Below are 27,273 nucleotides of genomic sequence, written 5' to 3' on the forward strand. Positions count from 1 at the left end.
ATAAGCTCTCTGCGCGGGCGCAGCGAGCGATATAGGGTTATTTACAACACCTGCCAGGAGTAATCATGGCTGGCAGCGCCGCCCGCGCGCAGCTTCATCCTACCATCTCCCGCCTTTACGCCCGGAGCGAAGATGGCGGAGCGGGCGGGGCCGCCGCGCGCCTGCGCGCTCGGGCCGGCCGCCTGGCGGGGCCGCTGCGGGGCCCCGTCGGAGCGGCAGGAAGCGCCGTGCGCCGCCGCCGGCCATGTCGAAGCGGCTGCGGAGCAGCGAGGTCTGCGCGGACTGCAGCGCGCAGGGTGGGTACGGCGCGCGGGAGGGGCCCGGCCCCGCGCTCGGCGGGCAGGCGGCGGCGGGGGGGCCGCGGGGCCGCCGTGTCCCCCGCCCCCGGCTCCTGTCAGCGCGGCCGGGGGCTCCGCGCGCCCCTCGGGCCGGCCCCGCGCGCCGGGAAGGGGCTTGTGCAGCCCTCGGGAGGAGCGGCCGCGTTTTTGAAGCCAGCTCTGTCTCCTTCTCTCATCTTCTGTAGTTCCGTTCCTGTGTTTTAAACTGCCCGTTACCCGCCCCCCCTCCTTTTCGTAAAGGGCTTTCCGGTGTTTGTTGCCGTCTCCCGTACGTGAGCGTTGTTATCTTTATTATTTATGCCTTGCACCGGTTCCTTCAATTGCTTATGTGCAAGCTAAGATGAATTAAACTTTGCCTCCAGTGCAGGTAACGTTTGGACAGTGAGAGGGATGTGACGTGGAGGAGGACAGGGGCAGCTTAAAAACCCTCCAAGCATATTGGTGTTCCTTTTCTTTTCTTTTTTTTTTTCTTTTCTCTTCCCCTGGTCTTCTGAGTTTGTTTTCATCATGGATATTACAGCTTTGCTTCGTTGTGTTCCCATTTGTTGGCCGTGGCGAATTCCTCGCTGGAGTCTTCGTGGTGCGAAGCGCTCTCGGGGCAACCTTGTGAGCCCGGCCACCTTTATTTCGTATCTTTACGATATGCAGTACTGCAAGACGCTTACCTGCCCTTGGTGAAAAATCTGCTGGGCTTTTCATATAGATGAAGGGAGTCTTGACTGAACTCTCTCCTAAGGGAAAAAATCTACAAAAAAAGCCCCTCAGCAAAGGGTCCCTTTGCTGCAGGCAGGCGGCAGGTGCCAGGACGGGACCCGGGGACCCCGAGCTCTCGACCCGGGGACCCCGAGCTCTCGACCCGGGCCAGCTGCAGCGCTTGGCGCCCGTGGGAGCCCGCTCAGCACCCCCAGCCGGGCGCGAACCCTTCGGCAGGGCGATTCCCGCGCGCGCCTCGGGTGCGAAGCCTTCAGCGAGGTGATTCCCGTGCGCCCCTGAACCCGTTTCCTACCCCAGGCCCGCGGTCGCTCTGTGAGCGCTTGTCTTGATCGCACGCTTCCTGTTTCGAATCGCCCCGCCGTGCCCCGGCGCTCGCGTTAACCTCCAGCTCCTCCGCTGGTGCTTCTTGATACCAGCTTAAGCTTGTTTTGATCGTACCTGTGACTGGCTTTCCTTAAAACCATCCCGATAAACTGGTGGAGGCTCCAGCACAGGCGCTTTAAGTTTAAACACAATTATTGATTTTTGCCATAGCCTGGCAGCTCTTTGTCTCAGGGCTAACACCGTGTTCCTTTCCCATCCCTGCCTGTAACTTGAACACAGATAACCCCTACCTGGCTTACTTAGTACAACTTGATTCAAGAGCCCACGAATCTTTGTACAATTTAATTTAAGAAACAAAAAAACCCGCAAATTAATTAAGCCAGCATCTCGCTCTTCCTTTGACCAGTTTATTCTCTAATGTGTGTACGTGGTCAAATCTGCTATCTTCATCATCTTTCAGGCCTCCTGAGATGTTAATACAGCCTCTTTCTGCTCTCCCTAGTACTTGGTTACAGCTAAGAGCTGTTTTTACTGTTTCTTTTATTTTTTGCATGATACAGTCTTTTAATGCTATTGGTTTTTGACAGATTCAGCACAAACATCTGGACTTGTTTATCTGCTTTAAGTAGATTGTGCACCCCAAAATTACAAGCAAGGCCTCTGCCCTTTTCATCAGGGGAGACTTGAAGCCCTATTTCTGCTGTGAAATGGCCTTGACTTTATCGAGGCTAAGTTGCAATCACCGGAATTAAGTTTTGGTTAAGTTTTGAGGCAGATGTAAAGGAAAAAGTCGTGATAATGGCTGTTAGGTGGAACAGGAGTAGGATTCAGCAGCAGCCTGATGCTGCAAAGAGTGAAACAAGAAGCTGGGTGTCTTTCAGAGAGTGCCGTGGCGTGGGCGCGTGGCGAGGCTGCCTGTGCGCGGCGGGGCTCCGCGCGCCCCTCAGGAGGGTTGCCGCAGCCTTTGGCTCTTAGGTGGCAGTTGCTGTGTCCCATTTCACTTGTTTTTTCTTTCTAAGAAGTCAAAGTTGTTAAAATAATGCAATGATTTAATAAGGAGGTTTTGTGTTTTTTATTGCTTTGTTTTTTAATATAGATTGCACGTTTTCCCCAAATGTACACTTTAATCTGTCTCCAGGCTGTGTGATAGTTATCAGCTGTGAACAGAGACTCCCTTCCCTTATGGGCCATGATTGGAACAAGTTTGCCTGGGTTGCCTTCAGCACACACATAGCACGAGCTCTGCTAGAAAACCACAGCAATGATCGGAGACTGTGTGTTTATTGCAGAATATATTGCAGCTTTTTTAATGATGTGCAATTGTGCAGATGTATTCTGAGATGATGTACAAGATCTCTCATTAGATACTTGGCTTGTGTCTCACTCATTTCTTACTTTTTTTTACTCTTGCACTTGTTAATTTTTAGCGTCGGCCTTATCTCTGGATTTGGTGTTAGGGAGAATTTTCCAAATTGGGAGAGATTTAGATCCTTTTCCTGTCTCCCAGGATATGCTGGACCTTAGAGAGCTGTCTTGCTTCTCAGAGTGTGGCTATTGCAGGGTCCTGGGCACATTTAGTCCTTTTTCAGTGACAGAAGGCTGGAATTCCTTGTCCTGGGGACAGAGCTGAAGGCAGGGGAGGAACCTCAGCTTAGTGTCCTGTTTTGCACTTGCTCAGTTGCAGTTTGATGTAGTGTACCTCTTTTTTTACTCTAGTTTTTGGCATTTGAAGTTATATAGTAGCTAGTATCCATTATTGACTGTCTTACTACTAGTATTACCTTCCATCAGTTGTCATGTTGCCTTGTCTATAGATGGTTTCATTTTCACTGCAGCTGCCTGGGAGAAAGACTACCTTTCAGCGAAAATACAGGATCCATTTGGAGTTGATCAAGTTAATTTGTTGACAAATTGTGATTTTTACTGGATCTTTAACTTGACATATAGATATGTTGTTCTTTTCTTTCCTAAGAAACTCTTGTGCGCTGTTTTCATTTTCATCTTTATTTTTTTTAAACATGTTTCCAGATCCTTGTTGGGCATCTATAAACAGGGGAATTCTGATCTGTGATGAGTGCTGCAGTGTTCATCGAAGCTTGGGGCGTCATATCTCTCAAGTGAGACATCTCAAGCATACACCATGGCCACCAACATTGCTGCAGGTACAGAGTAAATGTTCGTCTTCCCTCATTAAGGCTCTTTATTTGGAGCATGGTAATCCTTTTAATATTTTTTTAAGTTAGTTTCCTTTTATTTCTCTTGTTTCGCCATAGTACATCACCAGGACCAGAACTGTTTGCACATTTTTAGTTTGATACCTTTGATATGGAAGATGAACTTCAATTTGCTTGTCAGACTTCTGCAATGCGTCTGCTTCAACATAAATTCTCAAAATATAACACAACATAAATTTTCATTATATAGTAATAGAGCTATTCTTTTAGCAGAACTGCTATTGCTGAAGAGTAGAGATTTTAAAGAGCTTCCTAGGACGTTGCCCCTAATAACGTGCCAGGTTCTGATATCCCACTAGGTGATGAATATTGGCACACGGAACATGAATCCGCTTGTGTCTGCTTGCTGTCCGCTTGGAAATTACAGCTACTTGGGAAGTCCATCTGTGCAGCCAGCAGTTCTTCACTGCCTGTTTTGGGTTTCAGATGGTTGAAACGCTGTACAATAATGGTGCTAACTCTATATGGGAACATTCCTTGCTGGACCCTGCATCTGTTATGAGTGGAAGGCGCAAAGCTAACCCACAGGATAAAGTACAGTAAGTGGAAAATTTACAGAGTTTTTTTTACCGTAGAACATGCAAGTTCAAGCAAACTATAACTAATAGAACTGAATCAGTTACTGGTTTGTGTGTTTGTTTTATATCTCTGTTTATGAGTATATACATATATTTTTTGCTGAATAGATTTATGAAATGTGTCTGATTTGGTTGGAACACTAAATTCAGTGGGTTTGGATATAGTTTTTCTTGATGCTCTTGTCTATCAGATGCTAGGGACAGTAGACACCATCCACTTGTCTCTAGTTTCATTCAGAGACTAGAGAAGGAAAATAGGGCTACATGTTCTTTTGATTCCTGATTAGCTTCTCAGTTGTACACTGAATAATGAAATTAGCTAAGTAGCTAATATTAGCTAAAATGCTATTTCTGGGTACTTAAGTCTTCAGCAGTGTACATACAGCTTCATTTTAACATGTATATAATTGAATGTAGTAACCATAGACCTAAAGTTGTCATTATTTTAAATTCAGAGTTTACTTCTGAGAAAAATAAAGTGTGTCCTAGAGTCTACAGCTATTTTGTCATTTAATGAAGATAAAGTATGCTAAGGACAGTTATAAAAACTGCTTCTAGTCACCTTTTTAATGAAAACATTTCTCAAAATTTGCTGCTAGTAACAGGCAAAAATCTAATGCAATGTTTGTTTTCTCTAGGAAAAAAATGACATATGTATTAAAATTTTGAAATAAACAATCCTCATTTTCTTTCGTCTTTGTTGCTTTTCTTCCCCTTTACAGTCCCAACAAAGCGGAATTCATAAGAGCTAAGTACCAGATGTTAGCATTTGTTCATCGCTTGCCGTGTCGTGATGATGACAGTGTTACTGCCAAAGATCTTAGTAAGGTAACCCTTTGTTTTATTTTTCCTTGCAGTCTGCGGAGGCTAATCAAATTTATTGGTTTTTGACTTAGCAGTGAGATAAATATTGTTGCTCTTCTGCACTGTTATGTAAACAGACAACAGCTCAATTTCAACCCGAAGTAGCTTTCTCTGCAATAGTATGCATGGTTACTGGGTGGCTGAGAGCCATAGACTGAACGTTAACTTGGGGGAAAAGTCTGGCACAAAAGGAGATAGTGAGAATTCTTTTATACCTGTTTCTAAAAGCATACTTGAAAAAAAAAAAAAAGCTGAATCAAAGTTATTGCCATTGTATCAAGTGCCATCCTGCTTGTTTTGCAGCAACTGCATTCCAGCGTAAGGACAGGGAATCTGGAGACATGTTTGCGGTTACTGTCCTTAGGAGCTCAAGCCAACTTCTTTCATCCTGTAAGAATGCTTTTTCCCCCCCCATTATTTTACTAGATAAAGTCTTGCAATTTTTAATATTTATATTAGTTTCATATTGTATTCAATACATATTGTATTTCAATCCTATGTTCAGATCTATTGGTTATTTAGAATCATGTGGGGTGTTTTTTTTTTGTGAATATTTTGTAGGAGAAAGGAAATACCCCTCTCCACGTTGCTGCTAAGGCAGGACAGATTTTACAAGCAGAGTTATTAGCAGTTTATGGTGCTGATCCAGGGACGCAAGATTCCAATGGAAAAACTCCAGTTGACTATGCAAGGTAGAGAGCTGTGACATCTGTAGTATTTTTATATACTAACTCATGTTCATAAATTACCTAGCGAACCTCCTTAGTTTTGTTTTTCAGTCTTGATACTAATTTAACTAATTTAAGCTTTTCATTTTTTTCAAAGCGAATAATAAATGTCACTCTTTTCCTGTGTATTTCTAACAGACAAGGTGGGCATCACGAATTGGCAGACCGCCTGGTGGAAATTCAGTATGAGCTCACGGACAGGTTAGCTTTCTATCTCTGTGGCAGGAAACCAGGTAAGTTAACACAAAAAACTGCACCCAGAGGTCTGTCTTTCAGTGTTAATTAAAGAGCAGTTCAAGCTGTAGTACATTACATCAATGGCAAAAATATTCTTACTGTTTTTATATCCATTTGAAATATTCTAACATTATATAAATTAAACATGAAATCCTAAAACTTAAATTAGTGATGTAATGCATTTAAAGTTCAAATAAAATTGTTGAATTTAAGTAGCTCTGAATTAAAAAATAGGTTTCTTTAGTTTTCCAAAAATAAAAAGTATTTTCTGTAAATAGAAAACTTCTGAAGGCAAGTAGAAACCTACTCTTAAGCTGAGTATGGTTTAACTTAAGAATGAACGGCGAGGAAAATAAGTGTGTAAAAGATGAATATTCTACAGAAAACACTGTTGAAATATTTAATTAGTCTCACTGAGATGCAAAAGGAAGCAGATACTCGATTAAGTTGAAGTGTAGTATGTACTTCTTGAACATAAGTACATTTTGAAAATCTTAGCCATAAAGGGCTATAAAGTACTTAAATAAGAACATGAGTTTTATGGTGTTGGGGTGTGTAGATCTTACACCTACTGTATATCCTGACAACATTGAAAACTGTATTAAAGTATAATTTATTTTCAACTCTAGAGCATAAAAATGGACAGCACTTCATTATACCTCAGATGGCAGACAGGTAAGATGTTGATTGCATAACATATATCAAAACATCAAAATAAATGAATAAAAAAGATCTAGTAATAAAGCTTACTTTACCATAAGCTTCATAGCTATTACAGCAAGTAATTTTATCCTGTTATCAAGTTTGTTTTTTTTTTCCTCCAGAATAGCATATTAGAATTTAAGTCAGAAAAATAGAAAGTTTACTGTATGTGATTTAAAAAGAAAACACACAGGGAAGATGAGACACTTATATGAAAGCCCATGGGAATTTCTGGGAAACAAACTTTGTAAATAACATAAGAATCTCCCAAATTAGTGTCTTGATACAGTATTTCAGAACTTATACTTGCAAGATAGTTGCATTTTTTTCTTAAAATACTTGTACTTTTGGTCTTCCAAGTATTCATATGTTTTGGTCATGGTTAGTGAAACTGCCTTTGTATAAAAAACACCAAGTATTAATAAATCCTAAGTCCTTGTTTTTCTTTTATTGCTATGCAATTGGAAATAAGGCGGCTGTAAGTAAATTATGTTCAACTCATTTGCAATTTTCTAATGAAAAAAACTGTAATCACAATGAAAAATTGTGGAGGGAAGATATGTTGGTAGAATGCTGCTTAGTGGTGATGTATATAATTTTTAGTTTGTGTGTAGCTATTGAATAGAATGCATTATATTTTAATTGCAAAGCATTTTGCAGAGCAAGTATAGTCTGCCTCATTGAACAGAGAAGAAAGCTGAGGCACAAGGAAAATCATTTGTTCAAAGATGCTCCTCAAGTTGCAGAGTCTGCAGTATAATGTGAGAGTCTCACCTCTGCCTGCTCTTATCTCAACTATCTCTTTTTTCTTGTCTAGATGACTGCTTACACCAAATAAAATCATATAAGTATAATAAATATAGATTAAATTAAGGAGTATCAAGGAAAAGTGAACTCTTCTAATCATTACATGCAAAGCTGTTTGTAGAATTCGTGTTTAGCAAGCTTTCCAGTGCTGTAGATACAATGATCACGTTGTTGTTTTCATAGCAGTCTCGATTTATCAGAACTCGCAAAAGCAGCTAAGAAAAAGCTTCAGTCCGTAAGTAAAACTTCCAGTGTGTGCTGTGCAATGTGTTTTTCTCTGACATGGCAAACTCTGTGCTTCATCTCTCAAGCCTATTCTGGCTTCTTATTAAGTACTGCATATGTAAATGGCGCTTTTGTAGCTAGAAATTTTAATCTGGGGAAAGACATGAAAATAAACTGAAATGGGGGAGAGAGGAAGGTAACAGATCCATGGCGGAGAGGAAATATTTGTTGGCCTTGTTTGGGGTCATAGTAACTTGGTCTATATTTCAAAACCTTTAATCTTGTAATTTGTCTTGCTCTTTTGCATATTTTAAAATAATTTATATGTTAAATGTCATTATCAGTTTTTCACTTTCTGGGATGGCAGAGTAGTGAGCCACAGAATGCTGTTTGGTTTATAGTAATGCCAGTTCGCAGGCGTTCTTAAGGTGTTTTGACTAAATTTTTATGCAAGTTAGGATGGGAGGTGTTTTCACACACAACTTTTGAGCATGTCTGCTCTCTTCTGGCTATTTTAGTCTACCTAGTTCATTTCTTAGGCTGCATAGCAAAGCTATACATTAAGCAAAGTTATGCACTGACATTTTTGATTATATAGAGGTCTTATTGGGTTTGATTTATTTTCCAGCTGTAATTATTATTCTTCTATTCTTAGCTAAGCAACCACTTATTTGAAGAACTTGCCATGGATGTGTATGATGAAGTTGACAGGAGGGAAACAGATGCAGGTGAAGGAGGCATTGTGGAGTGTGTATAAAATTGATTTGAACTGATATATTACATTCAAGATGCTAGTATAAACTACCACTAAATTTAAATAGTTTTTGTACTCAGAAATTACTATTGTTGGTAGTTCGTTTATCTACTGCATTGTTTGAAGGAATACGTTAATTTAAAAAAGACTATTGGAGAGTAGAGAACTCTGGAAAAAAAATGTATTTCAAGTCTTATTTTTATTTTTTTAACATTTGACAAGGAATATCTTTCAAACAGAATAGAAAAATATGTCTGTTTTTTTCCTTCCTCCAAACAGTTTGGCTTGCTACTCAGAATCATAGTACGCTTGTGACAGAGACAACAGTAGTCCCTTTCCTCCCTGTCAATCCTGAGTATTCCTCAACCAGGAATCAGGTGTGTGATCTTTCTAATACTATAAAAATATTTTCATTTCATAGGCCAGATATTCAAAGTAATGCTCCTTTGCTCTGCTTTATTACTGTGAAGAGTTGCATGTACATGTAGAGAGGTTAAAACATTAAGACTGCCTTGGAGTCTTTCGGTTATTGAAATAAAATAACACTTCTCATTTTTTCAAGAAAAAGTAGTTGTCAGCTTTCTGTACATGTTAGAGTCTTTGTTTTAATCTAGAACTGTTCTGTTCGTACTTCATATTTTTTTTTCCCTCCCCATCATTCTGTAATTTAGGGAAGACAGAAACTGGCTCGATTTAATGCCCATGAATTTGCTACGCTAGTTATAGATATTTTAAGTGATGCCAAACGAAGACAACACGGGAATCCGCTCGCTGGTTCGAAAGGTGAATATGTTTTTGGTTGTCAGCTGTTCCATATGCAGTATTTTAGTGATTTAATCCCTATCATCATTTAAAAGTACTCATATTAATGAAGAGATGATGTATACTGGTCTTATAAATGACGGCAAAAGCTAAAGAGATGCATGGGTAGCAGGCTGTAAGTGTGTGCTTTCACTTGTGTTTCTAACTATGTAGTACAGATTTTAAAATTTTATTTTTTGTTCTACAGAAAATGTGGAACTGATATTGAAGTCAATCAGCAATCAACACAGTGGTGAAAGCCAGGATAATGATCAGCCTGATTATGACAGTGTCGCTTCAGATGAAGATACAGATCTGGAAACAAACGCAGCAAAATCAAACAGGCAAAAGGTAGGTTTAAAGTACTTAAGTACAGACACCAAATTTAATTGATAAAGGAAAGCAAGAGTCACTAATTTTCCCCATTACAAGGGAATCTAATATGTGTAAGCGATCAGATGCTTATGCTTATCAAATGCTTTTTAAAAAAAAATGTGGGGGGGGGGGCACTAAATCCCTGTCGTTCTAGTTTCTGTTTAATGTTCCCATTGGACATCTGGTAATCTGTCTGTTAGGATTTAGTATTCCTTAATACCTTTTTTAAACCATTATGAAACAGTATTATTTCCCTGTTTGAAATACAAGAGACAAGTGTTTTGTGCATAGATGAACAGTGTTGATTGACATCCGATTTCTTTTATAATAGTCCAAAGTTATTTTAATGAATGAATGTTATTAATTCAAACTTAATTCAAGCTATGATTCCTTTAAAGTAACCGAAGAAGAATCTGTTGAGATCTCATAGTCTCGTTTTCTTCCAGTAGTCTGTTTCTCAATAGTGTAAGCATTTTACCCTTGCTGTTTGTAGAGCCTAGACTCAGACTTGTCAGATGGCCCAGTGACAGCCCAAGAATATATGCAAGTTAAAAATGCTTTGGTGGCTTCTGAGGTAAAGATTCAGCAGTTAATGAAAGTGAACATCAACTTGAGTGATGAGCTGAGAATCATGCAGAAAAAGGTAACGGAGCACAATCATTTAACTCTTTCATTTATGGTTTAGTAACATTTATCTTAATTTCAGTTGATTAGAATAGCACTGCTCAATAAACCAATATAAGGGTAGTGAGAAAGCTTGAAAAAAGGCTGTTGGAATTGGATATGATGCAACAAAAACATATCTTCTCTTTTTGTGGAGATGTTGATGATCTTAGCTCACTTTGACAGCTTTTCCTGGTGATGAGATAAGTTATTTTAAATTGTGTATGCTTTTGCTGTTTTAGCAGTTTTCAGCACTTACGACGTAAGTGGAGCTTGCTTTTCCAGTAGATCTTCTGTTTCATTGCATTAATAGTATATAGAATATATATAGAATGAGGGGATATTAAAACCCTAATAGGGTTTTGATTCTGAAAGTGATTAAAACCCTAACACAGAAAGGTTCTAATGTGTAGGGAATAAATATCAATTCTATTTGTATATAAGGAGGCTAAGATTTACTTGGCTGTTTGCTAAGTAAAGATCTGAGGGAAGGAGAATGTAAGAATATTGTGGATTTTTTTTTCCCTCACAATATTCAGCATTTGGCAAACCTGCAATGTGAGTTTTGTCTAAACAAGGATAAGGTAGAGGTATTTCACTTAGACTAAAAGCTACTATGTATAGATATACTACACAAACAGCAAAGTGATCGTTTCTGCTAAAATGCTAAATTTAAAATCTGGACTCTAAAAAACTGTTTTAAAAGTCAGACTTTCTAAGCCTAATATAAACAAGTCATGTCGTCTCTGAAAGGCCAAAAATTAGTCTTCACATGTAAAGCAAGTCTTCGTAAACATAATTGTGATAGAAGCAAAAAATCAGGATGCAGGGCATATTTTTCTTGAAAGAAACTGAGCTTTTAGGATTACTACCAATGTGTAAATTTGATTGCCAAAGATAAAACTGCTGAAAATTAGTGGGAGGATAGGCCCATTTCGTTGTCACTTAGGACCCATACTTCTCTTGTAGGCTGTCAGATCTTGATGCTAGGATGTGACTGGAGCCCTCATATTGGGGCCATTCAGAATTCAGAACCATTCAGAATTTCTTTCATGCTTTGCCACAAGTTGGGGTAAATGGGCGTAAAATAGATAAACCATACATTTTTTTTTTTCTGTGTAAGGTAAGGGAGGACTTAATCTTATTGAATTCTATATCCTGTCTGTCTAGCTGAGAAAGGGCTGGCTACTTTCTCAAAGGGATTCTCTTTGCTAGTGTTAAAAACAATGTTTTCCAAGTAATTATGAGGCTTAAATGCTCGAATTGCAGCTGCAGGAACTCCGCCTGTGCTGACACTTTGCTTAGGAGTCTTCAAGCTTTGCTACTGCCGAGGTGAACTTGAGCTGAGCGTTACATTAACACAAGCCCAAACCAGCTGTTCTTCCCTGTGTTGTTTTGGAGCAAAGAGTCTGACTCTTTGGAGAGTGGTGGGATTAGCATCTATGATGAAGCTAAATCAGCAAATGCAAATATCCTCTTACGTTCAGTACCATCCTTTTATTACAACTCTTAGCCTTTTAGGCCTACTGGAATGAAAAACAGAGGAACACAAGATGTCTCATCTTTTTTCAATGCTACTTTAACAACTGGTACTGCTTAACCATTTTGCTGCATTAGTTGATTTACCTTTTCCCTGATACTGCAATTCTTTAGATAGACTTAATCTCTTGAGAAACAGAAAGATTCCTAAGGCCTGTGGATTAATGAGGCCTTCTAGCGTAGGTGTTTGTGATGCAGCAGAAAGACATCATTGCTCTTCTGTAGCAGAATAGCTCTTGAGAGCTGGCGTGGCTGTGACTCGCTTGTTTTGCAGATGAGTTGAGCTAATTTTTGTCCTCGTGATGTAGATGGCTATTGGATTTCTCTTGGTTTTGAAGGACAGCGGTAGCGATGCTGTGCTGCAGAAGGAGGAAGGGAGAGCGGCTGTCGGCAGCGTAGGGCTGCCGGGAAGCTCCGTGCCCTGGGGTTCTCTGGTGGCTGCCGGCCTGAGGCACCAGGGGACTGTCCTGCTTCAGCAGCTCTAAAGCAAGAGACTTCCTCAAGCAGGAGGGGTGTTGGGAGATTTTTAGACTTCATGTATTTTTAAATATATATATGTTGTTTTCTATGCGCAGAGCTTAGAATCTTATAAGCTCAAAATTCTGTTCACTGTACACATCACCTTATTAGCTCACTGCATACCTGATCTTTTGCATGCCAATTATTTGAGAAAGACACTAATGAAAGAAAGCGCGAAGCAACACTTGATGCATGCTACTTACGAATAGATTCTTCCTAAATAGACCTTCTGATGGGGGAAAAAAGAAATGCCTTTTTAAATGCTTGCGTATTTGTTTATGTACCTAGAGGTGATAAAGAATTTGGTCTGAATTTTCATTGGTTATCGCTGGATATTCCACCAAAAGGATTTTATAAAATGTGGTAGAAGATGAGAAAAAAGGAAACGGCAAACTTGATCTATTTAACTGTCCCTGATGTCAAGCTTTAAAGAAGTGGCTTGGGTCCTGGCTGGTCCTTGGAGCTTCATACACAGAGACCTTAATACACAGTGCATCTTAATTCAGAGTGCACAGAAAGAATGTGGAAAAGCATAAATTATTTTGATTAAAGTCTGCACACTCCATTTAGAGGTTGGGAAGTGCTCCAGGCAGAATAGATTTTTTTTTTTTTTTAGTGGAATTCATGTTCTTGAGAGTTTATATGGTGCAAAGTAAATGCAGATAATAAACATACAATTTCCAGATAAAAGACTGTTAGCTGTTTGAAATATACTCAGTATATTGTTGGAAAATAGTTGATGCTGAAGTACTTTTTATGATGTGTTAATATAGCAAACTTGCTCTCAGTAACTCCACGTAAAAAATAGAAATTTTGCATTTTTACTATCGATCAAATGTATATGATGATAAGCTAAAACTAGTTCTTGTTGGCTTCGTAGAAAGCAGTAGCTGATACTTCATTTTCATAAGCTAAAACTCTCCTCTTGCTTTGCAGAGCAAGCTCTAGTTTCTTTGCGCTGCCTCTGGCATCTGTGCTGTAATTTTGGCATTTGCAAACTCCATGGACCTTATGTTAAAGTCGTCCTTTAAGCTCTCGTAGTGACTGCTGAAATGGATCGCTGCACTTAGCACATTGTTTTCTTGGCCAGCCCTCCCCACTTGGCCTCCCCAGGCAAGCTCGTTGCATTACGTGACTCACGAGCCAGTACGGTTAGGCTGGAAGAAATTGCCTGTATACTTTAATTACAACCACTTAAGATGCTGCAAATCAGCACATAAAGACTTGCCGCATCTGGAGCATAGATGTTTCTGTGCTTATGCTGAGCAAATCAAGTAATTTCTGAAAAAGAAATGGAGCTTCAGCTCCTGGTAGCTGCCTTCCTAGTAAAGCCGACAAGCGTGTGCCTGTATATTCAGTTTGCTTTTGACGCTTGCTATTAGACAAACAAAGTCCCACTGCTAAACATGTCTTTCAGCTTCAAACGCTGCAGAGTGAAAATACCAACCTCAGAAGACAGGCCACAACCAATATATATCAGGTCCAAAGTGGTTCTGAATACACAGACCCTACCAACAATTCTTCTTTAAAGCGACGACCGTCTGCCCGGGGTAGCAGACCCATGTCCATGTATGAGACTGGATCAGGTCAGAAACCCTACCTCCCAATGGGAGAGGTCACATACCCTGAAGAAAGCATAACGAGACTGCAGCCTTTCCCTCCACATGTAAGTAAAATCGCTGATGCTTCTGCATTTCTCCTGATGTTCAGCTTTTCTTTCTGTTCCAGCTGTGCGCATAAACTGGTGCTTCTCAACCGTTTGCTTCTTAGTAAATCTGAACTGTGAGAATTGTTACTGTTTGCTGTATTAACATGTCTGCAGGAGCTCGATGTTTTGAAGAGTAAGAACTATAACAATTCCTGGAGATACAGACTGGAGCTTTTGCCTTCTGCTCAGCTCTTTCTTTTAACCACAGTATTTTTGCCAAATATTTGTGTGAATGTTTCAAAACCAGGTGTGTGTGGGGGGAAAAGTAGCTTTCAAGAAGGTAGGTATAGTTCATGGGTTTCTTTCATGAGATGCACAGACATGTGCCTATTTGTGGAACTCTTAAAACCTTCTTTCAAAACGAAAATAAAATTGAAGATAACTCTTTTTTTGGGTAAGGCAACTGTTTTATTATTATTATTATTATTATTATTATTATTATTATTATTATTATTATTCTGAGTTTGTGAAACCTGAGGCTGAAGACAGTTTAGACCTGTTAGTTGAACACATTCTTCTGGATTAGCATTTTGTTTGTATGCTGCACTAATAGGGAAGACAGAGGCCTGAATCAGCCACCAGGTTTCCGCACAGGGGTGCGCACACTGCAGATAAGTGGCCCAGCCCACATTAGTGCTCATTAAAGGTAATTTTCATGGCAACTTTTTAAATTGCCTTGTGAGAAGGAAGATGTGAAAGTATTTTCTGCCAGCGCGTATTTAGCGTTTGGGGATTTGTTCTAGTTGTTGGTAGTGCTATCTTGTGTTCTCCTGCCACATGAACATTTAAGCCCTTTAAAATGTGAGTTAACGTTTCTTGCCTGGCATGGAGGAGAGCAAATGTTCCATGAACATCCCCAAAACGCCAGGGAGTGCCAACAGCGGGAGCGCACCAGGCAGTTGGTGCAGATTATTTTTTCCCTTCAGTTGAATTAATAAAAATTAAACAAAATAAAATCTCTGTCACTCCAAATGAAGTTGATGTGTCAATATGAAGCAAGAAGTATAAGAATTCTTCTGTTCTTGACAATGAAGGCAAAATACGACAGCACTTTTATTCAGGTCTTTCACATTTCTCATTTGATTTTAAATTTGGCTGCAGTGGTTCTGAAGCTTTGATTTGTCCTGTGGAGATCGGTTAATTTGGTATGATGGCGAATATAGTGTATTCGCTGTGGAATTTGGCACCTCCAGACTAACTGTGTTACCATCATAAGTCAATTATGTTTGGAAAAAATTAAATCCACTCAAGTTCAACCAAGTTCTCAATACCATTTTTGCTTTATGTCATCTCCTTGGTTTTAAGAATGTTCCTTTATTTCACTTCAGTTATTTGTGTTTTGTTTTTGGTTTTCCCGAGTGTTTTTTTTTTTTCTTTCCCATTTTTAGATCGGGAGGAGTGCGTTTGTGACCTCCTCTTCATCTCTACCTTCCTTCCCCTCCACGCTTTCCTGGTCAAGGGATGAAAGCACACGAAGGGTTAAGTACCTTCCCCATTAGTCTTTTACCTGGAGGAGATGGCAATCATCCGAAAAGCCCTCATGCCTCTATGCTCTCCCCTTTGCTAACGAGCCTTCAGGCCTGCATGAAGCAGCATTTCATCATTTTGGTTTCTTCTGCCACCTTCTGTGGATACTTGCCTCTCTCTAACGGCACAACAGCTAAAATCTTCAGCATTTAACACCACGCACAAAGTCGCTCCAAATCACTCGTTCGATTGCGTAGCGCTGAAAACAATCAGAGGACAAGCTGGTTGCTGTTTAAAAAGTAATTCGGTAGACACTTTACTGATATTTCATAAGCCAATACATAACTTTTCCTTCTGACTAAAATGCATTGCATGAGGCCCAGGAATGCTCACTGGCTTCCAGCTTCCACGGCTGCTTTCTCTGGGGGCTGTCAGTTTGCATCCAATCCGCAATGCTCCTGATTGACAGTTTGTCTTACAGATGTTCAGCAGTTTGCTTGAAGTGAGTTCTTTAAGGGGCCAAGCAGATAGCGCTGCAGGTTGCCCGCTAGTTTGATGTCAGCTAGCTGGCTTTCTGCTTACCCTGACAGACAGAAGACCAAAAAGGCATGGAAATTGCTCTTAGCAAGACTCCTTTCAGGTTAAAGTTGAAGACTTGTGTTAAAACATAAAGGAAGTTCATATGGGTGTTCATAAGGTTCTGCAAAACTTTGTTCTTCAGGTCTTTGTTGGTCACTATATTGACTTTAGGAAGACAAATTGTCACGTTACTGGAAAACAAGTGCATTCTGTATGCTGTTATCTCAAAGGCACTGTTTTGTTGCAGCCTCCTATGTGAACTTTAACTATTTAGAGAAGCATAATCCAGGTTGTTACAGTTTTCTAAACGTTGTTCTCTCTTTTATAGTGGGATACTTTATTCAGGTTCATTTGCTGGAAGTTAGCATAAAATGCTGTTTCACAAAAGAACAATTTGAGCGTATCTAGGATGGTAAACACCTTGCTAGACTAGTGCATTTGTGACAGGCAGCTGCTTAGGCTACATCTTGCTTAGGATCCTACAAAGAATTCTAAGTTACATGTTCTGGAATTGCAAATGTAACGTGCTTTTGCCTTCTTTTGAATAATTTCAGGTTCTGGTTGTGGAAGGGCTTATGTAAGACTGTAGTGGATCCAGAGTAGGCAGTTTACTACAAAGTGATACAAATTATGAGTGAATATCCTTCCACGTAGCCAGATGTGAATCTGGGTTTGCCTGCAGCTGGTATCAACACTGCACTTTTAAATTATGGTGGAACCTAGAAACTTGAGAATTTTGTTTTGTTTTGCTTCTAAGCATCCAGTGATTTTTATTGCTATTTCAGATCCTGTTTTCCTAGATCACTGTTGTGTTTGTATTTTTGATCACAGCGTACAGCATTACTGCTCATCACACTGTTCTCCATTGCACATCTTGGAGAAGGGAAAGGTCAGAACCCACATGCAGTAGTTTTACATCTTCACTGTTTCTCTGCCACTTGGTCTTTGTTCACTACCTTGACAGATGATTCAAAAAACGCAACTATTTTTTTCTTCTGTGCAAAATATGGAAAGTGCTCATGTTACAAGTGCTTCAAACCAAAGATCTGTTTTGTTTTATTTTGGTTCTGTTTTTTTTTTTTTTTTAAGAGAAAACAAGAATGCATCACAAATGGAGTGAAAACATTTTCTATTCACGTTGCTTGTCATTCCTGAAGACAAAAATACTGTCCTGACTGTATGTATCAGGTATCCTACCTGAAGGCAGCCCTCGTAGTCTAACACTTGAGTGTCCCTTGGTCTGGTCTTTACTTCATGGTTTCTGTAGGGCTCTGAGGGTGGCTCTCCAGCTGGGAGGGCAGGAGACCCTGTCAGGTGAGCAGTGCCGTCTGTGGACAAGCCTGGAGCTGAGGTGACACCAGGACTTCCAAGCTCGGTCGAGGGACTCTGCTTCAGGGTGACACCAATGCGCTGGCATCAAGGGCTCAGGGACACGGACCAGGCGGCCCGCTGGGACCCTGGTGTCGCTGCCCCTTTGAATGCGGGTGCAAGGGGGAGCAGGAGAGGCTGCTGCGCAGATGGCAGCTTCTGGCAAAGCTCAAGGACCTTTTCTCTTTAGAACTGCCATAGAAGCTTGAGTAAAACCTGTTCTCTAACACAGGTCTGGTTTGTGCTTTAAGGAAGAATTTCTCATTAAGGAGGTAATAGTTAACTAGGGAACTAGTGAATTTCTTGATTCGGAAGAAGGGCATGGCCTTTAGTATCACATTCAGTTCAGCACTGCTGTTGTATGCCTGCTGTAAGCATACTAAGCATCAAAGTCAGTTGGGTAAAGAGGAAGAAAAATGCATTACAGCAGAAACAACAGTAACTTGAAGCGTGTGAATGAGTAACCTGGAATTGAGCGGTGAATAATGATAGGGCTAGACTGAGTTTGCAAAATAAGACTGGTACAGGAACTCTGATGCAAAAGAACAAACCAATGTGCATAGATTATATGTGAAAATAATTGTGGTTCTTTTTTAAGCACAATACTTAAATCTTTATTTGTTGTAGGCCTCAAAATTAGAAAAACAGAACAGCATGCCTGAAAGTGACTATGATAATCCCACCACCAGTTTGGAGCTGGATGAGACAGGGTAGGTCTGATGACACATGGAGCTAATGCTTAAAGACAAAGGATTATTTAAACAATACTAAAATTCTGTACTGCATTGACAATGCATTACTCTTTTGCAGGTCTGTTAGGAAAGGAAGGCAGAGGAGTGTCATTTGGCAGGGGGAAGGCTCTATCCCTGAAGATACTGATACAGCCCCCAGTTCCAGTTTGCCCAGTACGGAGGATGTGATTCGGAAGACTGAGCAGATCACTAAAAATATTCAGGAGCTCTTGAGGGCAGCACAAGAGAACAAGCACGACAGGTAAGTGCCAAGGTCCTGAAAAGTTCTGGAGTTCAAGAAGAAATAAAGAAGACTTTGTACTGACCTGCCTGTCCTCCGCGGAAGGAAGTAGTAGAGGGACAAGGGCAAGACTCTTGCGAAAGACCCGCTGCAGGATCCACATTGCAAGCTGCATGTAGTGCACGTCTAAGGTGCGAGTCAAACAAGTGTTGCAGAGAGCTTGGTATTGCAGAGAGCTTGGTATGAGCAGTAATTCTCTTAGCTCCTCAGACTGCAGGAGATCTAGGTAAGAACACCCCGAGGAAATGGGATTGCAATACTGAAGCTTGTTTCAGGAAAGAAAATCAAAGGCAGGGAGAAGTTGGCCTTCATGTTCAAATAGGACTTCTCAATGTGGCTGCATTTGTTATCTCTAATCTGCTGTCCTGAGGGCTCTTGTTTTGAATGGGTGGTTTGTGGTGGTGGTGGTGGTGTTTGGTTTTGTCGTTTGTCCTTTTTAGAAGGAAACAGATAATGTGCCAAGGAAAACTATTTTTGAGCTGTTAGTTTAGACACAGAGATAACTTGATAAGTAGGTGACTGCTTGTCAGCACATCAGTTAACACTCTGCTCGAGCTCCCTCATCTAATCTGTAACTAAACCTTATGGTTATTTTTGCTAAATATCTCTGTGCAAGTGCTATTGATATTGTCACTATGTAATTGTGACAATCTTTCTGACCCCAGGACCCATGCAGTTCTTTGCCTGCTAAATGGCTAGTGTTTTTGTTAAACCCTTATTTCCTGTATTATTGAGGAAGATGGACAACAATGGGGCTATTTAGTCCTGTTTCTTTCCGTCCTTGTACCCTGCTATTTTTAGAAGGCACAGTGCACGCCCTCCGGAGTCAGCTCTGGGATGAATGGAGAGCTCCAGTGTGTTTCTGATGAGCATGGTGCCCTTGTCCGTGACTTTCTCGCTGACCCCTTTGATGTTTGCTTGCCTGTTCCTCCAAGATGATAGTGAGAAGCAGTAATAAGCAAAGCTCCAAATAGGTTGGTTAGTTTGTATGTCACTGCTTGTGGAGTACAAATTAAAAAAGTCTTTAAAAGCAGCAATGCAGCATAACTGGACTTTTGTTGTTGACTAGATTGTCTCAAAAAAACTGTTTGTTTTTTTCTTTCTTCTGTACGGTGAATAGCATATGTTGTTTGCTAGTATTTAAATGACAAGACGTACAGACTGCTGAGCTGCGAAACTAAAGTTCTTTGTTTTCCTAATCCTTGGCTTTGTCTCCATGGGCCAGGCATTGTGTAGCCCGCATGGAGCATAGGAGGCGGGATGAGTAGGTTTGTCCCACTATTGCCCTCTAGCATTAGGAAACTGCTTCCTTAGGAAAACGGGATATTCAGGGTCATAATGATGCAGCTTCCAAGGGTGTTCTGGGAATGTTACAGGTGAAAGTGATGTGCTGTGTAGATAACTGGGCAGGAATAGATGATATTCTTGTATTCATTTTATTAATGAAACACCCTCTTCCTTTTTTTTTTTCTCATTTTTTCCTATTGTATTCTCTGCTCAACGGCCCCGGTAGAGCACAGGAGCGGGCAGGGGTGTCCGGGCTCAGACGCGGCCCCGGCCGCTTCCGCGCGCTGGTTCCCTGGCCTGGGAGAGCTTCCCTGCAGCCTCTGAGCATCCAGCAGCCTCATCCCACCTCCTGGTGCCCCGGCCTCTGCCCCTGCCTTCCAGGCACTGTGTCCTTTCTTCTCTGCTGCCTCCTTCCCTCGTGCTCCGCCTGCACAGGGGTCGTGGAGGGCTATGCACGAAACGCTCCGAGGGGCCAGGGAACCGCAGGCAGCGAGCGCAGGGAGCCGGGAACGTCGGCGCCCGCGGGGTGAAGCTCCCGCCGCGGATCCGCCCGGGAGCGGAGTCACGGCCTAGAACCCGCAGCCGTCTCCACCTGGAGATTCCCCGCTCTCCATTCTGTTTATTGTCTATCAATATAAATCATGACAACTAATAGCACATTATCTTGTTACCAGTTTTGATACTGGTGCAAAAATAGGGGAATTTTCACAATCCCCAACTTCCAACATTCAAACCTTGCAGATCTCTACCTGTTCGTATAGCGAGTGTGTTAAACAAGACAGTCCCATTCCTCACTGATCTTGGATCAGTGACCAAAGACTTATGTGCAAGATATTTATACCAGTATCTTGCACCTTGAGCAAAAATATTGTTTATTAATGCCTAAAATGCAACCAAATTTAAAGGTTCTTTAAAAATGTTCAAGTTTTAACACCAAACCAGTGTTAAATATCAAAATCTGAGACGTTTCCTCAAGTCTTCAGTTATTACTAAGATAGATTTTTTGTTTTCTTGAAATTATTACTACTTGAAAATGTGTCAACTTACCAAATGTGTCAGCTCATTTAAAGAGTATATAGTATAGAGGCAAAAATAATGTCATTTCTCCAAGGTGTGCCAAAAATTTGGCAGCAAACCTAGAGAGCTGGAGAACATGTTATGAACTAGGCCTCTCTCACACAAGTCTCTTTTATTCAGGTAATTCCTGCAGCTTTTTCGGTGCTGCCGGTGGAGGCTTTAAGCAGCAAACGGACTTTTCTGGGAGTTAAGGCACTGCTCAATGTGACCTACAGGAGGCAAATTATTAACTCAGTAGCAGAATGGGAATTAGTGAACTTGAAGTATAAAGAGATTTCCTTCCACTTTGAGTTATTTGATAGGATTTGTGCATTTAGATACATGGAAATATTCCCTCTTTAGAGCAGTTTTTCCTGCATTGCCCCGATGACCCCAGTGTGTTGCTTTTGTTTCGGTGCCTTTGTAACTGATGTGTTTTGCACCTTTGGTATTGCAAGGTAACTGCCTGTCACTGGTTGTGGGTTGTTTGTTTTGCTTGAAGGCAATGAAGTGTCCTAATCATGCCCAGTACTTCTCAGCTGTGCTGCTGCCTCGTGATTTTCACCTTAAGATTGCACTGTCTTAACTAACTGGAAGCTGAGTGTTCAGTGCATAAAAATGAGTCTTTTGAAATTAGGATTTTTTGCACCATACTAACAGAATGCTTCACAAAATTTGTGGCAAATAGTTCTAAGATGTAGCTTGAACAGACTGATATTCAGTATATGATTAAGATGTGAAGTTTGTGAGGACTAATGGGATTTGGTATCATTTATTAACAGGATTACTGAAAAGTGAGCCTAGAATATACACACTGTGAAAGTAGCTCCTAGTTTAGCAATGCAGGTATTAGTAAGCTGCTGTAGGAGCCCTTGGTCATTGTGAATTGTTAATGTATTGTGTGTCAATTCATCAGAGAAGGCAGTTTTACCTTTAGTTAAACTTCACTAAAAAAAAGGCAAGTCGATGTCCTGCTTTTGAGCCATGATAGGGAAAAGAGGCAGCCTCTGCATGGGGCTGCATTCCCCATTGAACTGCTGCAGGTGGACTGGAGAGGTGGAAGTGAGTGTCCTTGGAACCGAGGTGGGTCCTTAGGCTGCCTCTCTGCAGCAAACTAAGGAGTGCTTTAAGCCCAGCTCTTAACCCCGGAGAAATGTGTTCCTTAGATCATTTAAAGTTTAGCTGAGAAATGGGATTTAACAGCTTACAGAGGCCAGGCATCGGATCCTGCTGCCAAGTGTTTGGAACATAGTTTTTTGGATTTATTCTTTTTTGGTGATATAATTCAAAGAGAAGTACTTTGGAAAAGACTCCTACTTTGTAACTTACCCATGGAAAATAAGTGCAGGAAAGTTTCCTGTGTTGCTAAGGAGGGATAGGCATGACAGTCCTGTAAATATTTACTCTCGAGTAGATCAAATAATATTTTAAAATATTTTTTAACTGTCTGGATGGCAAAAAGACAGTTCTGAAAGGTAAAATTATTTCTTTTTTTTTAACCGGAAAGTTGCTTTGTTCCAAATATCTCCGCATCACCCTGCTTTGTATAAGTGTCTTCAAACTGCAGAATCTGATGTATTTCGTGCCTGCCTCACGTGGATCAGTTTACTTGTGCACGCTCTCCCCTGCAGAGCAGGGATATGTGGAGCCTATGTAGGCTGACAGAACAGTCTGAGCAGCTTTCTGCGCTCACTTAGACTCAAATTGAAGCATTTCAATAATTTTTAGATGATGACACTGTATGAAGTAATGTGCGACTAGTATTTGTAGACGTGTGTTTCCATAATTGAGTACAAATTGAGGCTTTATTCTGATGCTATTTGGTATAACAGGTGCAGGCAGTCATTCCTTCAAACAAGCTTCAATCAAAGACAGATCAAAATTGAAGAATTAACTATCTCTGAAATCAAATAGTGTGTTTGTATACAGATTTGTGCTGCAGTGTGCACGGGGGCTTCACCATAAGTTGTTCAGGTTTTTGTGACTCAGTCGTTTGAGTGAAATAGCTACTGACTAGTGAAATTGGAAAGGGAAGGGTCTTTACCTGGAGAATAATATGTTGCCTTTTCTTGCAGCTATATACCGTGCTCCGAGAGAATACATGTGGCAGTAACAGAAATGGCAGCCTTGTTTCCAAAAGTAAGTACTGCAGGGGTTTAAGTAGTTTTGCCTCTCGCCTCTCTGTGAGAGTAAATTCTACTGCAGTAAATGAAAGCGCAAACCAGAAGGTAGGAAGACGTGACTAGGTGTTTTTGCCAAGTCTAGCATCATAGTGTTTATTGCCATGCTGAGAGGGTTAATCTGTGAATCCAGGCCTTAAGATGGAAGTTCAAAAGTAAAATTAAAGAAGTACAGCAGTTCCCCTGAGACTGGAGGATCTTTCATGTAGTTTAAGCAGTCCTGTGGTTACACTGGAATTTTGCTAGACTAATCAGTCCCAACCTTCAGTTTGATGCCACTGCTTGACTCTCTTATTGGCACGGTCATTTCAGACCGTTCACGCTGTTGAAGCAATCTGTGTCTTCAAAGCAGGGTTTAGCTAGTGCGTGACATTTCCATTTGTCATATGTACACCTAAGATTGCCAAGACGAGTAGCTTTTTGTGTCCTTAGAGAAAAAGGGGGGTGTCTGATATCAGATGAATTACTCTCCATTTTGAAGCTAAAGTTACCTGCGGTTAAAATGATTATTTTCCATTGCAAAATAACTCGAATGACCCCTGTTATCTCAACCTCAAGTGTTCTGGAATCTGAATCAGATTTTCTTCCTGCTCCAATACTGCTGAAAATTCAGGTGTGTTCCTGTGTGACCCCGTTGGTGACATAATCACAGATTCATATAGGAAATAAATCCAGATATGCAAAAATATGGTTTTGGGCCTACCTGGAGATGGGTGCCCAGAAAGCCCAGTTGTATGAGCAGCTTTCAGGGTGCAGGAAGGAAGGGGCCGGTGACCAGCACTCAGGCCGCTCTGGATGTTGGTCGGACTCTTGGGGAGGTCGCTGTCCATGCAGTGAGGAGCTCCGGAGAAGTCCCGGGCAGCACAGAGCCCTCGCAGCAAATGTCCTGTGTTAAAGAACGTTAATTCACAACTACTGGCTAATTAAAAGTGATCCTGAGACAGTTTTGTACCAGCTGCTTCAACTTTTATTTCCCTTCCCAGAAACCCAAATCGGAACTGGTAAGGACTTCATTGCGTCTGCTGACCTCTAGTGCCTACAGACTCCAATCCGAGTGCAAAAAAGCGCTGCCTGTGGAGACCTGCCCCACCACGGACATCCAGCTGGTCACCCAGCAAGTCATCCAGTGCGCCTACGACATTGCCAAGGCTGCTAAGCAGCTGGTGACCATCACCACCAAAGAGAACAACAACTGAGGCACGCTTCAGCTTGCCAGTCTGCTTGGGTTTTGTAAGGTTGGATTGCAAATGTAGGTGTGGAACTATTCCAATTTTTACAAGGAAAAGTAAAGGGGGCGATTTTTTAAAATTCAGTATTATTTTTGCATGTTTTCTAACCGTTTTAATTTAACCCACTGCCTTATTTTGTGTCTGTGTTGCCAGTTTAGTTACAGATAATATAGCATGTTGCAAATAGCTGTTGAGCCAGTATCAGGTACCAAGGTTGTATCAAGGTCTCCTAAGAGATTTCCTTGGGGCCAGGTTCTGCTTTCCGAGGCTGCTTGCCCAGGGCCCGTTGTGTCAGCTGCACCTCCCGGAGGGCAGATCTCACCTTGCTCTGTACGTCCTGGAGCCTCCCTGGAAGTGAAGCGAGGCCCCGAGGGCTCCAGGAACGTCACCTCCAAGCAGCAGAATGAGAACAACCCGAGCGTTATCTCTCCCCATATCAACTGTTGTGCAATAATACATTTTTAGTCTGATGAAACAGTAGTAGTTGTGGGCATCTGAGCTTATTAAATGTAACTATACAAGGTCTTCTGTCACTTTATCTGTTTTGGAAGGAATTTAGAATTTAATAGTTACTTCTTTTAGTTGTCACTATGCCATTAATATATATGTTTGATGTTACTTTAGGGCATTAGTGGTAAAATATTATCCTTTGTTTCTTAGTAACTCATTCTAAAGTTTCCTCCAGAATTTTATTACCTTTTAGTGTCATCTTCAAGGCAAAATGTTGTTGTTAGCAGCATTGTCCAGTATCTCTTGAGAAGCAATTTTACTCAAGATCTTTGTGATAATCATGGGGGGAAAAAAAGGAAATTAGAAGAGTGCCAGTTCAAAGGAAGTTATGTCTGCCATAGGATATTGCCTTTGTACCTCAGTGTATCCAGTTGTGAAAAGATTTTTTTTATCCAGGACCTTTCATGCAAAGCTTTCAAAATTTTAAAAGCTACATATGGAATAACTCTAGATCAGTTGCCTATCAGAAATGCAGATAGGTAACAAATGTCAGTGTATGTTGTGTTTTTTCAATTCCTAAGTTCATAAAAACTTCAAAAAGAAAATAAAAAGACCTGTGCAAGTCCATTACTTTCAAAAACAGTAATTCCTTTAAGAATCTAAATTCCATGGAGAGCCAAAGAGATTTGGACTCCTAACGTGTCCCATGTGAACGCGTGCTGCTCTTCTCGACGCCGGTTGTGTCAGTTTAACTGGTAGCCACTCGGAGCAGCAATTTAGCTGAAAAACAAACCTAGGAAACGGAGAGAGGTGTCACGTGTCAGTGGTCAATATAGGAAGGTGTTTTCTGGTGCCAGGGTGACCCTGGAGCCGTTTCAGTGATGAGTGGCACTCGTCACACGGAGACCCTGCAGCCAGGTGCAGATGGAGCTTACCGAGATTTTCCATCTGGGTGAGTGTTTTGACAGCTTTGCTCACCTTGTCACTCTGCGAGTCGTGTGGAGTTCAGAGGAAAGAGAGCTTGATTCATTAACTCAAATGAGGGGGTAAATGAACTGTAGCTAGTTGCTTTTTCAAAGAAAAAAAAGTATTTTGATATTTTTGATGCTATGAGACTTCACAAATCCTGCATGTCATGCCTGTTTATCTATAAACCTGGCAAAACTTGTGAAAGTTTTCCACCAACTAGATGACTTTTCCTTGTTATAAGTAATCTTGTGAGACTTTCCTCTAGTTCCAAAAATTGCAGGGCCGCGAGCTGCACGTGTTGCTCTAATCGCTGCCCTCTCAGTGTTAGCAGTATCTGTATAAATGTCATCATATTGTGGTCTGTCTGAACTCAGCCAGCCTTGGTGAAACGCTTGGGTCTGGAAGTGGCTCCCTGCTGTTCCTTAAGCAGGTCCAGCATATTCCAGCATTTTTCTTTAAGGCTTTTGGGTGAAAATATGCCATGTTTAGGTTTACAAACAAAACCTAAATTTCAGTCGTTCTTTCCTTTTAAGCCCGTACGTGTGTTTGTGCATACGTACAAACGTTGCCCAAGGGCCACAGTGTTGTTGGATTCTTAAATGTTGTGAATAGCTGCCTGCCTGAAGTATTTGAGGTGCAAGAGAAGAGGAGTGGAGAGAGACTAGATGCAGAGCTAGTGCAGTAATCATCTCTACGATCTGTCTTCCTCCACCTCTGAGTCCTGGAACTGTTTCTAGATTTGCAGGAGTGTAGACAGGCTGGGGGTAGAACTGTAGAAAACAAACACTTAAACTGTTTAAGAATTATCAATGTATTCATCTAATCTCCTTTTAGGACTTTTTGTTTTAAATTAGCATAATGGAAAGGTAGAGAATGGTGGTTTAAAATCTCTCAGGACCTTGCTACATGCTTTTCTTTAACATATCCTTCTCTGATTTCCAGATATCAGTTGTCTGAATTTGCCTCTGTGCCAAAACACAAGTGAACTTTAACTGCAAGCCCTTGTTCTCAATACACTAACTATCCATTTTCTAAGATAATGTAGGTTTAAACTGTAATCGGTTTCCCCTTCATTCCCATTTCTGGTGAACTCCAGCTTCTTTGGGCAAATGGGTGTTTGGGATTGTGCTGCTGACCCATGTGTTGTTGCCCCAAACTAGCTTCATGTGGGATATGAAATTTTCTTAGCTAGCAGTGGAGCAGAAGCAGGGACTGAGCACATGCTCGGGTACCTCATTGTGGCTTTTCAAAAGCAGGCAGCGTGGATCAAAAATAATTGTGAAATTGAGTAGCACATTAGCCCTCAAGTGTTATGTAGCACTGCAGGTCATAGGATACTGCAATACCTGAAACAACAAAGGTGACTTTTATTTTATGCTTTGAACTCTTTTCTCCCCTTCCCTGCCCCGCCAAATCCTCTTTACAAAATGCTGCATAGGAAAGTGAAAATGCCTTTTTACAAACTTGTATTTATCAGTGTCACTCTGGCTGTACATTCTGACCTAATCTTTTGTTTACTGTATTACTATAAAATGCTAAAATCCTT

The 27,273-nt window shown here is 41.0% G+C and overlaps 1 protein-coding gene across 6 annotated transcripts; it reads left to right on the forward strand.

Moving 5' to 3' along the window:
• Positions 1-187: 187 nt before the first annotated feature.
• GIT2 (GIT ArfGAP 2) lies at positions 188-27,273 on the forward strand. 6 transcript variants are annotated; one of them, XM_026036753.1, is made up of 21 exons: positions 188-296; positions 3,405-3,538; positions 4,037-4,149; positions 4,911-5,016; positions 5,356-5,442; positions 5,614-5,744; positions 5,919-6,013; positions 6,647-6,692; positions 7,192-7,197; positions 7,710-7,761; positions 8,407-8,479; positions 8,785-8,882; positions 9,177-9,288; positions 9,515-9,657; positions 10,175-10,324; positions 13,820-14,068; positions 15,499-15,588; positions 18,152-18,234; positions 18,335-18,517; positions 22,975-23,038; positions 24,063-27,273. In XM_026036753.1, the coding sequence occupies exons 1-21, from the start codon at positions 245-247 to the stop codon at positions 24,273-24,275; spliced, it is 2,280 nt and encodes a 759-aa protein (XP_025892538.1). In that variant the 5' UTR covers positions 188-244; the 3' UTR covers positions 24,276-27,273. The 6 variants fall into 6 exon arrangements, with proteins under 6 accessions (XP_025892538.1, XP_025892539.1, XP_025892542.1 ...); XM_026036754.1 differs by having other exon boundaries at positions 7,713-7,761; XM_026036757.1 differs by lacking the exon at positions 15,499-15,588.

The sequence above is a fragment of the Nothoprocta perdicaria genome, unplaced genomic scaffold (assembly GCF_003342845.1).
Source record: "Nothoprocta perdicaria isolate Ctin4 unplaced genomic scaffold, notPer1 scaffold_185, whole genome shotgun sequence".
NCBI lineage: Eukaryota > Metazoa > Chordata > Aves > Tinamiformes > Tinamidae > Nothoprocta > Nothoprocta perdicaria.